The sequence below is a fragment of the Tachyglossus aculeatus genome, chromosome 18 (assembly GCF_015852505.1).
Source record: "Tachyglossus aculeatus isolate mTacAcu1 chromosome 18, mTacAcu1.pri, whole genome shotgun sequence".
NCBI lineage: Eukaryota > Metazoa > Chordata > Mammalia > Monotremata > Tachyglossidae > Tachyglossus > Tachyglossus aculeatus.
The window spans coordinates 6,647,248-6,664,657 of NC_052083.1; the positions used below are offsets into that span (position 1 = coordinate 6,647,248).

A 17,410-nucleotide genomic window follows, 5' to 3' on the forward strand; every position below is an offset into this window, starting at 1 on the left:
GTGGGTCCCCAATATCAACAGTAAAACTAGGGTGCAGGCCCCAGCAGTGGTTAATGAAATGTGGCAGGGAACCTCTCTACATTTTATTGAACTCCCCCAAGTACTCAGTACAGTAATAATAATAATAATAATAATAATAATAATAATAATAATAATAATGTTGGTATTTGTTAAGCGCTTACTATGTGCCAAGCACTGTTCTAAGCGCTGGGGCAGATAGAAGGTAATCAGGTTATCCCACATAGGGCTCACAGTCTTCATCCCCATTTTACAGATGAGGGAACTGAGGTCAGAGAAGTGAAGTGACTTGTCCAAGGTCACACAGCTGACAAGTGGCGGAGCCGGGATTAGAACCCATGACCTCTGGCACCCCAGCCCGTGCTCTTTCCACTGAGCCACGCTGCTTTACTGCACACAGTAAACCCTCAATAAACACCAGTGATTGTTCGCACATATTTCATTCAAACCGGACTCTCGGCTGAGGTCCGCAGGATGGCCCCGAGTTCCCAGAGTCCTCGAATGAGCCCTGCCCGGATGGCATTTTAAGCATTTGGGACAGATAGATTTAATGGATTCCGGGCTGCTTGAGAGGGAAATGGTAAAATCACCTCCCCTGGAGATCTTTTAAGAGTAAGACAAAAATCATCCAGGGCTGCTGTTTGCCTTCCTGGAAACAGGGGGATGGAAAACTTGACCTCTGAGATTCCTTCCAGTCTTAGGATTCTACTAATCCCACCACAGTTTGTAAACCAACCTGCGCTTCTGCATTCCTCTTGCAGTGGGTAAGAGTAATCCATTTGTAAGGGCATTTATTGTGGTGTACAAGGATTGATCTGTTTATGGCTATCATTATACTCTAGCATCAATTGATTTACAAAGTAAACCTAAATTCATACCCATCAGACTTCAGCTAAATCCAACCAATTGTCAAAAAACAGTTCTGAGAGAGTAAGAGGCAACAGACAGTTGCTAAAGAGAACCTCAGTTTTTGGTCTTTAAGTATATTTCCACCCCCTGACCCTCCCACTTCAACCTCAAAAGGCCAGGTTTCCCAGATTCATTCATTCATTCATTTAATCGTATTTAATGAGTGCTTACTGTGTGCAGAGCACTGTACTAAACGCTTGGGAAGTACAAGTTGGCAACATATAGAGACGGTCCCTACCCAACAGTGGGCTCACAGTCTAGAAGATGAGTTCAGTCATGAACGAAGAATGGGGTGGGGGAGACAGGCACACCGGAGATTCTGTGGACACACAGCCCCAGCAAAACAATTTGGAATAACTTCTAGAATGCCTATGGGAAACGCTGACCCTACTTCCCCTTCCTCTGAAGTAACCCACTAAAACCATCAGCCTACATGTTTTGTTTTGTTGTCTGTCTCCCCCTTCTAGCCTGTGAGCCCGTTGCTGGGTAGGGACCGTCGCTATATGTTGCCGACTTGTACTTCCCAAGAGCTTAGTACAGTGCTCTGCACACAGTAAGCGCTCAATAAAAACGATTGATTGATTGTTCCAAACCTGCATGAGTTTCTTAATGTCCCAACTGCACATTAACCTGGGAGCTAAACTCTCTAGGATTCTAAAAGAATTTGAAGTTTTTGATGAAGTTGGAGACACACCTGCAAACCCCTGCACTCGTGATTGGGGCTGAAATCTTCCACATCATCAAGGAATGATTCCAGTTTGCTTCCAGCTTGGTACTCTCCCAAGTGCTTAGTACACTGTCTGCACACAGTAACGCTCAATAAACACCACTGATCGATTTGTTGCTTTAGGGAAGCAGCATGACCTAATGAAAAGAGCCTTGGCTTGAGAGTCAGGAGGTCCAGCTTCTAGTCTCAGCTCTTCCCCCAACCCACTCTGTAACCCTGGGCACTTAACCTTTCCAGGCCTCAGTTTCCTCCTCTGAAAATGGGGATAAGATCCCTTCTCTCCCTCCCCTTTAGACTGCGGGATAGGGACCGTGTCCAATCCATTAGACCGTAAACTTGTCGTGGACAGGGGAACGTGTCTGACAACTCTGTTGTATTGTACTCTCACAAACACTTAGTACAGTGCTCTGCACATTTAGTAAGCACTCAATAAATACCATTGATTTTACCTACTCCAGCACTCAGCACAGTGCAAGACACATAAAAGCAGAAGCAGCGTGACTAGGAGTCAGCGGTCCTGGGTTCTAATTCTGGCTCCACCACTTGTCTGCTGTGTGACCTTGGGCAAGTTACTTCACTTCTCCGCACTTCAATTACCTCATCTGTAAAATGGGGGTTAAATTGTGAACCCTGTCTGGGACAAGGACTGTGTCCAACCCGATAATCTCGTATCTACCCTAGTGCTTAGCACGGTGCCTGGCACATAGTAAGCACTTAACAGGTACCATGAAAAATATAGTAAGTGCTTAACAAATTCCATGGTAATAATATTTCCAAGAAAGGGCAAGAAAAAGGATAAAGAAGAAATGGGGCCCGTGGTCGTGAAAATCCGATCCTGGAATCCAACGAGGACGTGCCAAGGAAAAGGCACGTTAGCAGCCCACCTCTAGCACCCCACCCATTTCCAGGACAGATGGGCTGCTGATGGATTTCCAAAAACCTCCGCTCTGGCCTGGTAAAGGGGAGAAATCCATAGCAGCTTGAGGCCTTCTCCCTTTTCCTTGAGGTTCTGTGTTTGGAACCACTGAATCTAAGGTCTTGGAAAACTGTTGCTCTAACCAAGAAGTCTTAGACGTTCAAATGTTTTCTGTGGATTTGGAACTAATCCCTTGGTGCCCCTGACAAGGAGGGGTTGATACTGGAACTCCCACGTGTGATATGATGGCATTTCTTAAGCATTTACTATGTGCAAAGCACTGCTCTAAGCGCTGGGGAGGTTACAAGGTGATCAGGTTGTCCCACGGGTGGCTCACAGTCTTAATCCCCATTTTACAGAAGAGGGAACTGAGGCACAGAGAAGTGAAGTGACTTGCCCAAAGTCACACAGCTGACAGTTGGCAGAGCCAGAATTTGAACCCATGACCTCTGACTCCAAAACCCGTGCTCTTTCCACTGAGCCACGCTGCTTCTCTGTGTTGTGAGTGTTCCCAGAGATAGATCAATAATAATAAATGATCTGGGTGTTTGTTAAGTGCTTATTATGTGTCAAGCACTGTACTAAGTGCTGGGGTAGATACAAGATAACCAGGTTCCACATGGAGCTCACAGTCTAAGTAGGAGGGAGAACAGATATCCAAATCCCCATTTTGCAGATGAGGGAACTGAGGCACGGAGAAGTGAAATGATTTGCCCAAAGTCTCACCCAGCAGGCAAGCGGCGGAGCTGGAATTAGAACCCAGATCCTGACCCCAAAGCCCGTGCTCTTTCCTATGGGCCACACTTCTTCTGCCTCACACAAATGTGATCGATGTCTCAAATAAACCCAAATACTAAAATTAGGAAATCATGGGGCCCGAACGTGGGACTGGAACCCTAAAGTATGAAATAAAAGGAAAAACAATCTTCCACATGTTGATCATTGGCTCAGTGCCACAGACGCAAGCTAATTGATCCGACAGACCGTCGGACTCTTTTTAGCTGTGTTGTGAAACTGAAATAAGAGTTCGATCTGGACCATGCAATCACTTCTCATTTAAACAACTCAGAAGAAGAGTAATGTCAAAACAAAGGAACAAACTTCCAATTTTTCTCAGGGCCCCAAAAATGTGAATTTCAGCGCTCACTGCTTCTGGGTAATCCCTATGAGCTTTCCGGGATCGATGGACAGAATCATTAAGCCCCCAAACAGAAAATTAGAGCAAAGACACTGCAATATTTTTAACAATAAAGTGTTAGCAAGAATATCCACAATACCTATGGCAATCTTCTATCAGTGGCATTTATTATGTGCCTACTGTGAGCAGAGCACTGTACTAAGCAGTTGGGTGAGTACAACAGAGTTGACAGATGCATTCATTCATTCACTCATTCATTCATTCAATCGCATTTATTGAGCGCTTACTGTGTGCACAGCACTGTACTAAGCGCTTGGGAAGTACAAGTCGGCAACATATAGAGACGGTCCCTACCCAACAATGGGCTCACAGTCTAGAAGGGGGAGACAGACAACAAAACAAAACACGTAGACAGGTGTTAAAATCGTCAGAACAAATAGATTTAAAACTATATGCACATCATTAACAAAATAAATAGTAAATATGTACAAGTAAAATAAACAGAGTAATAAGTCTGTACAAATCTATATACAGGTGCTGTGGGGAGGGGGATTCCCTGCCCACCTGGAGCGTACAATCTAGAGGGGGAGGCAGACATTAAAATAAATTATGGGTATGCATGTAAATGCTGTTGGGATTGAGCTCAATCCTGTTTTGAAGATGCTAATGCTTCTCACCTAATAAATTAGAACTATTGTTCATCCTCCAAGAGTTAGTTACTAACAGCATTTTAGACTTTGGTGTCAGCAGGTTGGAGACTTAATTCTAATTTGATTGAATTCTGTCAGTTTATTTTAGGAGAATTACTATAATACGTTAACTCATCGGAGAGCTGCAGCAGCAGTCTATGGAGGAAACAAACACATCTGGCATCTCTTGGGCATTTCCACCTGCTAGAACGAGCACTGGCCTGGGAATCAGGAGCCTTGGGATCTAATCCCAGCTCTGCCCCTGGACTGCTATGTGACCCTACCCAAACCGCTTAGCCTCCTTAAACCTCATCTTCCTCATCTATAAAAGAGGGAAAAATCCTGGTTCTCCCACTTCAAATGTGGGCTGCACCTGATCCAGTTATATTGAATCTACCCCAGCACTTTTCACAGTGTTTTGGCACAGAGTAAGCACTTAACAAATCTAACAATACTATACTAATATTATTTCCTGTCTAGCCCTCAACATGTTTATTTCTGTCACTGGGATATTTGTGTAGCTCTTATATTTTGCTACATTTCTGCCTCTTGTGCTGTAAGCTTGTTTAGAACTGTGGGTTTATTTTAGCCCCCCCTTATTTTTAAATGACATTTATAAAGCGCTTACTATTCATTCATTCAATTGTATTTATTGAGCGCTTCCTGTGTGCAGAGCACTGTACTAAGCGCTTGCACTGTACTAAGTGTTTACTATGTGCCTGGCACTTTACTGAGCACTGGAGTAACTACAAATTAATCAGGTTGGACACTGTCCATGTCTCACTTGGGATTCAGTCTGAATTCCCATTTTATAGGTGCGGCACAGAGCAGTAAGTGATTTGCCCAAGGTCATGCAGCAGACACATGGCGGAACCAGGATTAGAACCCAGGTCCTTCTTACTCCCAAACCGTTGCTCTAGCCATTAGGCCAACGCTACTTCTCCCACTAGGCCGCCTTGTTTCTCAGCCTTATGCCCTGGGTTCGATTGTAAAATCATGGGTTCGAGGCTTACGTTTTTTTCTTTCTTTGGAGCTCCCACAGTGCTGAATGCAATGCTCTGCGGTGATTGCATCTTCAGTAGGTGGTCTGCTGTCTACCTGGATAACTGACCTTAAACCCCACACATCCCCTGCCTGAGACGAGGAGATCATGTTATCTCCTTGTCTCCTATAGCTGTGTGACTTTGGGCAAGTTACTTCACTTCTCTGTGCCTCAGTTACCTCATCTGTAAAATGGGGATGAAGACTGTGAGACCCACGGGGGACAACCTGATCGCCTTGTAACCTCCCCAGTGCTTAGAACAGTGCTTTGCACATAGTAAGCGCTTAATAAATACCATTATTATTATTATTATTATTATTATCTTCCACTAGAAATTAATGCAAATAAAAATTTTAAAAAATCCACCAAATGCTTTTATTTGCCCCTGCTTGGTTATTTCTGTATGTCACCCATTCTGACCTGAGCGCCCACACCAACAGATAGCTAGCACTGAATAAGACACGCGGACCTGCTCGCTATTGAGAGGAATAATAATAATAATAATAATGGCATTTATTAAGCACTTACTATGTGCAAAGCCCTGTTCTAAGCGCTGGGGAGGTTACAAGGCGATCAGGTTGTCCCACAGGGGGCTCACAGTCTTAATCCCCATTTTACAGATGAGGTAACTGAGGCACAGAGAAGTGAAGTGACTTACCCAAAGTCACACAGCTGACAACTGGCGGAGCCGGGATTTGAACCCCTGACCACTGACTCCAAAGCCCGGGCTCTTTCCACTGAGCGACGCTGCTTCAGCTCTTAGAACAGTGCTTTGCACATAGTAAGCGCTTAATAAATGCCATCATTATTATTATTATTATTATTATTATTCACCATACCCCCTGTGGAGACCCAACATATACGCTCTGATGCTCGAGATGATGTGTGCACACAGACCTGTTGCTCTCTCCATATCTCCAGCCAGACACGGGCCTCATTTTCATCCCATAGGTGTTGGCGTGTACGTGTACGACTCCCTGTGTTCGATCTGCTCGAGCGCAGCCAAGTCTGGGGTAATAACAATAATAATAATAATAATAATAATGGCATTTATTAAGCGCTTACTATGTGCAAAGCACTGTTCTAAGTGCTGGAGAGATTACAAGGTGATCAGGTTGTCCCCCGTGGGGCTCACAGTCTTAATCCCCATATTACAGATGAGGTAACTGAGGCACAGAGAAGTTAAATGACTTGCCCAAAGTCACCCAGCTGACAAGCGGCAGAGCTGGGATTTAAACCCATGACCTCTGACTCCAAAGCCCGGGCTCACTCCACTGAGCCATGCTGCTTCTCTAGGGTAGGAGATTCTGGAGAGGGGAAAGTCTTTCCTTTCCGTGATGGTCTATGTTCCAGGCTCATACGTGACTAATCCTCTAAGGGTGCTCTTCGGAGAAGGAGCGTGGCCTAGTGGAAAGAGCACAGGCTTGGGAGTCAGAGGACCTGGGTTCTAATCCTGCCTCCACCCCTTGCCTGTTGAGTGACCTTGAGCAAGTCACATACCTTCTCTGGGCCTCAGTTTCCTCTCTGGGCCTTATACTGGGACAGGGGCTGTGTCCGACCTTGGCACGTAGTGAGTGCTTAACAAATAGCACAGCTATTATTATCACTCTGTCGGCAATAAGGAATAGCATGTCTTGTCACACTGTCCTGACTGGCGGGTGCAAAAATGAAAATAAACAGAAGAATGCCTTGTCTGGCTTGAAATACAATGATTGGGGTTGGTTTGTCAAGCCCAGTCTGAAAATGCAATCTAAAAATATGTCCTTGGCCACAAAACATGAGGGCCTCAGCAGGGTTGAAGAAAATAAGTTGTTTGTAATTGAGCAACTCCACCCAGTTCCTGCATTCTGGCCTTCAAAATACAAAGCGCCATTTCAATTCCTCTTGTGGCACAATACACCCCCAAACCAACCACTCACGGCCACCACCTCAAGTTTCTAACAAAGCATCTCCATTCTTCACTCTCCTCATCAAAACTTTGGGACAGGAGGTGCCCCGAAAGGTCATCTTGTCCGTCCCCCTGCCTCTTGTAAGGAACACATCTAAACTCTCCCGGGCAAGGGAGGGTCTTTCCTGATTTTAAGACCTACCGAGAAATCATCTTTCCAAGTTGGATTTCCATTTTATAATAATTCTCTTTTTCAAGGAAGTAGTCTCCATCTTATCAAACCTATATCTTTCTGGCTGAAAGTTAAGATTTCTTATTTCTACCCACCACTGGGAAAAGGGGAGGGAAGAGAGGATGGGGGGAGCCGCGAGGGAGGTGGAAGAAAGAGAGAAAGATGGAGACAGAAGGAGGAGGTGGTGGAGAGGGAAGGCAGAGACACTGGAGGAGAAAGGGGAAGATGGGGAGAGTGAAGAGGAAGAGGAAAGATAAAATAGAAAGAAGGGTGGAAGGAAGAAAAGGATGGGAGAAGGGGGAGCACGGAAAGGAAGGGTAAAAGAAGGTAAAACAAGAGTGAAGTGGGGAAAGGTGGAAAGAGAGAAAACAGAAAGGCAAGAGGAAAAATGGGAAAAGAAACAAGTAATTCAGCAGATTTTTCTAAGTCTCTAAACACCTGACCTCAATCCAAGCCCTTTGCTCCTTTCAATCGTCCTGATCCATCTCTGAAACATCCAGTAGGAGTTTCAATTTGGGTCAAAGAAGCCACCCCTGAATCCAACAGCCTTATTTCTCCCTAACCACCAGTTCTGCATCACCTAGGCACTAGGATACTCACTTCTCCCTACCCCAGTTCCTCACCTCCTCTCCTCCCCGTCCCACCCATTCTGCATAACTTATGTAGAAACCTTTATACTCTGTTCAGAGTCAGAAGGACATGGGTTCTAATTCCGGCTCTGTCACTCGTCTGCTGGATGACTTGGGCAAGTCGCTTAACTTCTCTGCCTCAGTTACCTTCTCTGTAAAACGGGGATTAAGACTGTGAACCCCATGTGGGACAGGGACTGCGTCCAACCCAATTTGCTTGTATCCACCACAGCGCTACAGTGCCTGGCACATAGTAAGTCTTTAACAAATATCACAATTATTAGTATTACAAATACCACAATTATTATTATTATTACTGCTTCCTCCTACCTGAAATTTATTTTCACCTCCGTCTCCAGCGCTAGATGAATAAGAATAATAAATGTGGCATCTGTTAAGCACTTACTATGTGCTGTACTAAGTGCAGGGGTAGATACAAAGTAATAAGACTGTATGCTTCTTGAAGACAGGGATCAAATCAACTGAACTGTGCCCAAGGTCACACAGCTGACAAGTGGTAGAGCTGGGATTAGAACCCATGACCTCTGGCTCCCCAGCCAGTGCTCTTTCCCTTGAGCCATGCTACTTCTCTAATTGAGAATTGACTGATTGATTAAAAAGACTGAAGGGACCACCCCCCACAACCACACATATTTTTCCATTTAGATTCAGCCTGCGACCACTTGCTGTGTATCCAGAGCAATAATAGCATTGGTATTTATTGAACATCCACTGGGTGAAAGGCACTGCACAAAAGGCACTTAGGAAATAAAAAAACCAAGGTGTGACACGGTTCCTGCCCCAAACTTCCTGTTCTGTTCAGTTGCAAAGTACAGTTACATCAAGGGCCTACATTTAGAGAGGGTGATTTTTCAAAGCACCTTGTCATCGGCCGTCGCTTTTCAGGGCTCCGACGACACAGGGACACAAGGGAGGACAACCACTATTCTCCTATTTTACAAGACAGGGGTCATTGGGTGCAGAGAGATTACAAGACTTGTCCAAAGCCACTCAGTGGTCAAGCTTCGGTGAGAACCCGGCCCTTCTGATTCCCAGCAGCTCAGATACCCTCCCCTGGGCCACACTGTCTTGGCCCATAAGTGCTTTGCACACAGTAAGCGCTTAATAAATGCCATTATTATTATTATTATAAAAGTTTTTCTGAAGCATCTCTGGGTCTCAGACAAGCAACTTGGAGTCCTCGACACCTGCAAAGGCATTTGTCCATACCCGAGTCCTACCCCAAACAGCTTCTAATCCCAGCTCTGCCACAAGCCTGCCGTGCGACCTCGGGCTAATCAACTAACTTATCTGGTCCCCAGTTGTAAGCTCGTTGTGGGGGCGGAAACGTGTCTACCAACTCTGTTACATTGTACTTTCCCAAGTGCTTATCACAGCGCTCTGCAGACAGTTAGCGCTCAGTACGTACCATTGACTGACCTGTGAAATGGGGATAAGATCCCTGCTCTCCCTCCCTCTTAGACTGAGCCGTTCGGAGACTGTGTCCAATCCGGAGTGCTTAGCACGGTGCTTTGGCACATATAAGTGTTCCAGAAATATTACTGTTATACAACGTTTTTATTATTATCAGAATAAGGCAGTTGTGAGTGTCTGCCTGAAATGACCTGGGGATGTGCATGGGTAAGGCGAGACCCACTTGGGGCTCAGGATAGCCCTCCTATTGTACCCCGGCAAGGCCACGATGGGCGACGGCCAAGGTCGAGGTAGCTTTGCCCGTTGACGTTGCAGGAGTGCCTGGATCTGGGCACCCTCCCAAGAAAGGGCACGGAAAAATGCCATCACAGCCAGGGGCCTCATACCCACACAACCGACCACACCGCTATGCCTGCCAATTACACTCCCTTCGCCCCCCACTCCCCCACCCAAACCAGCATTTTCTTGTCTTGCTCTCTGGATTAGGCCGTCCACCTCCTGTGCCTTCCACCAACGCAAAGTGCCTCTTAGCAGGGAGCGCACAGGCGACCTCGTCCCCGTCGCCGCTCATCGGGACCACTGCTACCGCTACTGCATAGACACCCCCTCCCCTTGCAGCCACAACACCTCCTCCCTGAACAAGCGCAGGGAACGGCAGACACATGCGCAGCTGGGCTCCCTGTGCCCATGGCAGGGAAAGCATCCCAGCCTAAGGGACCGGATGGAGCAGGCCAGGAGGGCAGAGAAGTTCACAGGCCGGAGGGATTTCTGGACTACAGAGTTTCCCTCCCCAACTACCACCTCACCCCCCACACCCCCAACTCCATCTGGCAACGAATTAGGAGGGGCAGAGCCTGGAGGCAAGGGGATGGTTTAGATGACTCCCTCCCAAGGTCCCTTCCTGACCTTGGGTCCTTCCACTCCGCACGCCTCAATGGACAGCTCTCCCACCTTTTGGGTATGCCCTCTGACCTCTCTGCACTGTCTCCCAAAGCGAGGAGGCTGCCCAGCCCACAGATCGCCCCCGATGGCACCCCTCCTGGCCCCTCCGTCCGGGTTCCGACCTCAGGTCCTTCCCGCCCCGTCCCGGCTGGCGGGCGGCCTCCTCTAGGGTGTCGGGGGCAGGAGCACAGAAGCCGAGAGAGGGCAAAGGAAAGGGCCACAGAAGGTCCTGCTCGGGCTAGCTCAGGGGACAGCACCCTGTACCCGGGCATCAGCCCCTTCTCCCCAACACTCTCTCTCTCTCTCTCTCTCTCTCACACACACACACACACACACACACACACACACACACACACACACACACACTCTCTCTCTCTCTCTCTCTCTCTCCAGGAGGGGAAACACATACAAACACACTCAAGGGATCACTCACACACACACACACACACACACACACACACACTCCAGGAGGGGAAAAACAGACAAACACACTCAAGGGATCACACACACACACACACACACACACACACACACACACACACTCTAGGAGGGGAAACACAGACAAACACACTCAAGGGATCACGCGCACACACACACACACACACACTTTCCAGGGTTGAAACACACACCCTCACACTCCCAGGGATGAAGCGCACACACACATACACACACACACCCTCCTAGGAAGGAAATACACAGTTGCACACACACACACACACATCTCGCAGGGATGAAGCGTGCGCACACATACGCACACACACACACACACTCTGGGGGGGGGGAAACACAAACAAACACACTCAAGGGATCTCTCTCTCACACACACACAAACACACACACACTTTCCAGGGTTGACACACACGCCCCCTCACCCTCCCAGGGGTGACAGCCTCCCAGACACCCCCAATCTTGCAGGGATGAGGCAGACACACACACACGCACACACACACACTACCAGGGAGGAAACACATACAGACACTCCCACATACACTCACACCTTCCAGAGCACACCCCCTCGCCCTTCCGGAGCTGACAGACTCACAGAAACACCCCCTCACCCCCCTCCCACCCTTGCCACACAAACGCACCCCCTCCCCACCCTTGCAGGGATGAAGCAGACACAGACCCACACTGCCAGGGAGGGAACACACACAGCCGCGCACACACACACACACACACTCACACATAGACACTTTCCAGGGCCGAAACAGACCCCCTCACCCTCCCGGGGATGGACAGACGCAGCCCTCCGCACAAACCCCCACTGTTGCAGGCCCGCAGCCCCCCCCCCCAGACATCCCACCCACACACTCCCAGGGTGGCAGCCCAGCCAGACCCCCCCCCCCACCCCCGGACAGTCTTTCTGCGGCCCCGGGGGGCCACCCAGTCCTGGGCGGGGAGGGGCATCCGGGGGTGGCGCTTAGCACAGTGCTCGGCACCTAGTGAGCGCTGAAGAACCAGCACGGTGGTGGGGATGCTGACTACTCTTTTAGACTGCGAGCCCACTGTTGGGTAGGGACCGTCTCTCTATGCTGCCGATTTGTACTTCCCAAGCGCTTAGCACATCATCATCATCATCATCAATCGTATTGATTGCGCGCTTCCGACGTGCAGAGCACTGTGCTAAGCGCTTGGGAAGTCCAAATCGGCCACATAGAGAGACGGTCCCTACCCAACAGCGGGCTCACAGTCTAAGAGGGGGAGGCAGAGAACAAAACCAAACATACTAACAAAATAAAATAAATAGAATTTATTAGTCAGCGCTCGATCAATACGATTGATGATGATGATGATGATGATGACTACTCACACGAGGGCGTGATAGAGGAGGGCCCAGCCCCTGGGCCTCTCCAGGGCGTCGTAGATGCAAGTTTGCAGCCTCCTGCAGCGCGGGGTGTTGGCCTTGACGGGCCGGCCGAGGGGGGTCTTGGCCAGCAGGCCGAGGCCCCGGGGGGTCCTCTGGCCGGGGCCGGGCCCTCCCTCGGCGGCGGGGGCCCCTCCTCTTCCTCCTCCTCCTCCTCCTCCTCCTCCTCCTCCTCCTCCTGCTCCTGCTCCTGGTCCTCGTCCTCCTCCTCCTCCGGCCCCATCCAGGGGCAGCAGCAGCGTCCCGTCCCTGTCCTGCCCGGGGCCCAGCGGCAGGTGGGCCGGCTCCTGGTCCCGGCCGGGCCCCCGGCCGGCCGGGTTACCCTGGTGGCCGCCCCCCCCCGCCCGCCGCCCCCTTCTTCCTGGCCTTGAGTCCCATCTCCTGTCCCTCCGGGCCTGGAAGCCGGGCTAGGGATGCTGCCGGGCGGCGGGGGCGCCTCCCGGCATCCCGGGGCCATGGTCCGGCGGGCCCCCGCCCCAGCAGAAAGGGCTAAGGGGACGGGGGTCCCATCGCTGGCCCGGGGGGCAGGAGCGGGAGGAGGAGGCGGCAGGGGATGGCAGAGGAGACGGGCTGGGCCTGGAGCCGGGAATGCTGCTGCTGGTGCTGGGAACAGCTCCCAGCCCAGCTGCCTGCAGAAACCATCGCAGAGTTTATTTACCAGCCCCCTCCTCCTCCTTCCCCTCCTCCTCCTCCTCCTCCTCCTCCTCCTCCTCCTCCTCCTCCTCTCCCATTCCCTCCCCTCCCTCCTGCTTTCAGCCTGGGAGCCCCCAGCCCTCCCCCCCCATCTCTCCCCAGAAGCCGCCCCCAAGGCGGGGCCCATTGTGCCTCTCCAGCAAATCGGGAGCCCCCCCTTCCCTCCTCCTGCGGCCCAGGCTGACCCTGCGGGGGTCCCCGGACCTTCCCTGGGAGGGGCGACCCCCGCATAATAATATAATAATGGCATTTATTAAGCGCTTACTAGGTGCAAAGGCCCTGCTGAGAGCTCACCTCCTCCAGGAGGCCTTCCCAGACTGAGCCCCTTCTTTCCTCTCCCCCTCGTCCCCCTCTCCATCCCCCCGTCTTACCTCCTTCCCTTCCCCACAACACCTGTATATATGGTTGTACATATTTATTACTCTATTTATTTATTTATTTTACTTGTACATTTCTATCCTACTTATTCTATTTTGTTGGTATGTTTGGTTCTGTTCTCTGTCTCCCCCTTTTAGACCGTGAGCCCACTGTTGGGTAGGGACTGTCTCTATGTGATGCCAATTTGTACTTCCCAAGCGCTTAGTACAGCGCTCTGCACAAAGTAAGCGCTCAATAAATACGATTGATTGATTGATTGATTGCAAAGCAGTGTTCTAAGCGCTGGGGAATTTACAAGGTGATGAGGTTGTCCCACGGGGGGGCTCACAGTCTTCATCCCCACTTTCCAGATGAGGGAACTGAGGGCCAGAGAAGTGAAGTGTCTCTATCTGTTGCCAATTTGTACTTCCCAAGCGCTTAGTACAGCGCTCTGCACATAGTAAGCGCTCAATAAACACGATTGATGGTGATGATGATGAAGTGACTTGCCCAAAGTCACCCAGCTGACAAGTGGTGGAGGCGGGATTTGAACCCATGACCTCTGACTCCAAAGCCCGGGCTTTTTCCACTGAGCCACGCCGCATCCGACCATGTCCCAGCCCCCCACCTCCAATTCCCTCCCCTCACCCCTGCAGCTCCCCCAGACTTCTGCAGTTGGGTGTTATTTGGCCCCCGGGGGACACGTTGGAAATTTGGAAGAGGGTTTTAGGGGAACGAGAAGAAGGGGAGGTGGGGGGAGATTCCCTTGGGCTCAGTGGAAACAGCCCGGGCTTTGGAGTCAGAGGTCATGGGTTCCAATCCCGGCTCCGCCACTTGTCAGCTGGGTGACTTTGGGCAAGTCACTTCGCTTCCCTGCGCTTAGAACAGTGCTTTGCCCATCGTAAGCGCTTAATAAATTCACTCATTCAATCGTATTTATTGAGCGCTTACTGTGTGCAGAGCACCGTACTAAGCGCTTGGGAAGTACAAGTTGGCAACACTAAAGAGACGGTCCCTACCCAACAGTGGGCTCACAGTCTAGAGCTATAGTGTGCTATACCCCTGATTGATTTCAGCGCTCCCTGTCCCTGACCCATTCCCCGCCTTAATAATAATAATAATAATAAATGCCATCATCATCATCATTCTCTGGGCCTCAGTTACCTCATAATAATAGTAATAATAATAATGATGGCATTTGTTAAGCGCTTACTATGTGCAAAGCACTGTTCTAAGCGCTGGGGAGGATGCAAGGTGATCAGGTTGTCCCATGTGGGGCTCACAGTCTTAATCCCCATTTTACAGATGAGGGAACTGAGGCGCAGAAAAGTTAAGTGACTTGCCCAAAGTCACACAGCTGACAAGTGGCGGGGCTGGGATTTGAACCCATGACCTCCGACTCCCAAGCCCAGGCTCTTTCCACCGAGCCACGCTGCTTCTCAAACTGCTTCTGCTTCTCATCTGTAAAATAGGGATTAAGACTGGGAGCCTCCCTGCCCCGCTGGGTCAACCTGATTGCCTTGTAACCTCCCCAGTGCTTAGAACAATGCTTTGCATATAGTAAGCTCTTAATAAATGTCATCATCATCATCATTCTCTGGGCCTCAGTTACCTCATCTGTAAAATGGGGATTAAGACTGTGAGCCCCCACCCCCCCCGTGGGCCAACCTGATCGCCTTGTATCATCATCATCATCAATCATATTTATTGAGCGCTTACTGTGTGCAGAGCACTGTACTAAGCGCTTGGGAAGTACAAGTTGGCAACTTACAGAGACAGTCCCTACCCAATAGTGGGCTCACAGTCTAAAAGGGGGAGACCTTCCCAGTGCTCAGAACAATGCTTTGCACATTTTCATTCATTCATTCAATCGTATTTATTGAGCACTTACTGTGTGCAGAGCACCGTACTAAGCACTTGGGAAGTGCAAGTTGGGAACGTATAGAGACGATCCCTACCCAACAACGGGTTCACAGTCTAGAAGGGGGAGACAGACAACAAAACAAACTATATTAACTATATTTATTTATTTATTTTGTGCATATCTATTCTATTTATTTTATTTTGTTAGTATGTTTGGTTTTGTCTCCCCCTTTTAGACTGTGAGCCCACTGTTGGGTAGGGACTGTCTCTATATGTTGCCAATTTGTACTTCCCAAGCACTTAGTACAGTGCTCTGCACACAGTAAGCACTCAATAAATACGATTGATGATGATGATGATGATATTAACATAGTAAGTGCTTAATAAATGCCATTATTATTATTATTATTCCATTCTTCCTCCCCCCACCCCCGCATTGCCTATTTTGCTTATTTCCTCCTCTCATTGGCATATTTTTTTTCCCTCTTCACTCTGGTGTCTTCTTGGAGAGAAGCAGCTTGGCTCAGTGGGAAAAGCCCGGGCTTGGGAGTCAGAGGTCATGGGTTCTAATCCTGCCTCTGCAACTTGTCAGCTGTGTGACTTTGAGCAAGTCACTTAACTTCTCTGGGCCTCAGTTACCTCATCTGTAAAATGGGGATTAAGACTGTGAGCCCCACGTGAGACAACCTGATCACCTTGTATCCCCCAGGTGCTTAGAACAGTGCTTAGCATATAGTAAGCGCTTGGTGCTTAGAACAGTGCTTAACACATAGTAAGCGCTTAGCAAATACCATCATCATCAGCAGCAGCAGCATTCTGCAGGAACAAAGTTTCAGGTGGCAGAAGGAGAGGAGAGGAGAAGACCGTCCTCCAGTGCTCAGAACAGCGCTTGGCACATAGTAAGCGCTTAACAAATACCGTCATTGTTATGGTGGAAAGAGCCCGGGCTTGGGAGTCAGAGGATAAGGGTTCTAATCCCGCCTCCACCACTTGTCTGCTGTGGGACCTTGGGCAAGCCACTTAACTTCTCTGTGCCTCAGTGACCTCATCTGTAAAAATGGGAATTAAGACTGTGAGCCCCACGTGGGACAATCTGATTACCTTGTAAATACCCCAGTGCTCAGAATAGTGCTTGGCACATAGTAAGTGCCTTCCCAGACTGAGCCCCCTCCTTCCTCTCCCCCTACTCCCCCTCCCCATCCCCCCCGCCTTATCTCCTTCCCCTCCCCACAGCACCTGTATATATGTTTCTACAGATTTATTACTCTATTTATTTATTTTACTTGTACATATTTATTCTATTTATTTTATTTGGATGATATGTTTTGTTTTGTTGTCTTTCTCCCCCTTCTAGACTGTGAGCCCGCGGTTGGGTAGGGACCATCTCTGTATGTTGCCAACTTGTACTTCCCAAGCGCTTAGTACAGTGCTCTGCACACAGTAAGCGCTCAATAAATACGATTGAATGAATGAATGAATGAATGAACAAATACCATCATTATTATCCAGTGCTTGGCACATAGTAAGCACTTAACAAACACCGTCATTGTTATAATGGAAAGAGCCAGGGTTTGGGAGTCAGAGGATAAGGGTTCTAATCCCGCCTCTACCACTTGTCTGCTGTGGGACCTTGGGCAAGCCACTAAACTTCTCTGTGCCTCAGTGTCCTCATCTGTAAAAATGGGGATTAAGACTGTGAGCCCCACGTGGGACAATCTGATTACCTTGTAAATACCCCAGCGCTCAGAATAGTGCTTGGCACATAGTAAGTGCTTAATAAATACCATCATTATTATCCAGTGCTTGGCACATAGTAACCACTTAACAAACACCGTCATTGTTATAATGGAAAGAGCCCGGGTTTGGGAGTCAGAGAATCAGAGTTCTAATCCTGCCTCCACCACTTGTCTGCTGTGGGACCTTGGGCAAGCCACTTAACTTCTCTGTGCCTCAGTGACCTCATCTGTAAAAATGGGGATTAAGACTGTGAGCCCCACTTGGGACAATCTGATTACCTTGTAAATACCCCAGCGCTCAGAATAGTGCTTGGCACATAGTAAGTGCCTTCC

General features: G+C 49.1%; 1 protein-coding gene across 1 annotated transcript in view; it reads right to left on the reverse strand.

Annotated features, from left to right (window-relative positions):
• Positions 1 to 13,053, reverse strand: part of KCNQ3 (potassium voltage-gated channel subfamily Q member 3) — a 131,738-nt gene extending 118,685 nt beyond the window's left edge. Inside the window, 3 exon segments of the mRNA XM_038760273.1 lie at positions 12,375 to 12,544; positions 12,617 to 12,773; positions 12,775 to 13,053. Coding sequence (XP_038616201.1) covers positions 12,375 to 12,544; positions 12,617 to 12,773; positions 12,775 to 12,806 — 359 coding nt within the window. The 5' untranslated portion in view covers positions 12,807 to 13,053.
• Between the last annotated feature and the right edge of the window lie 4,357 nt (positions 13,054 to 17,410).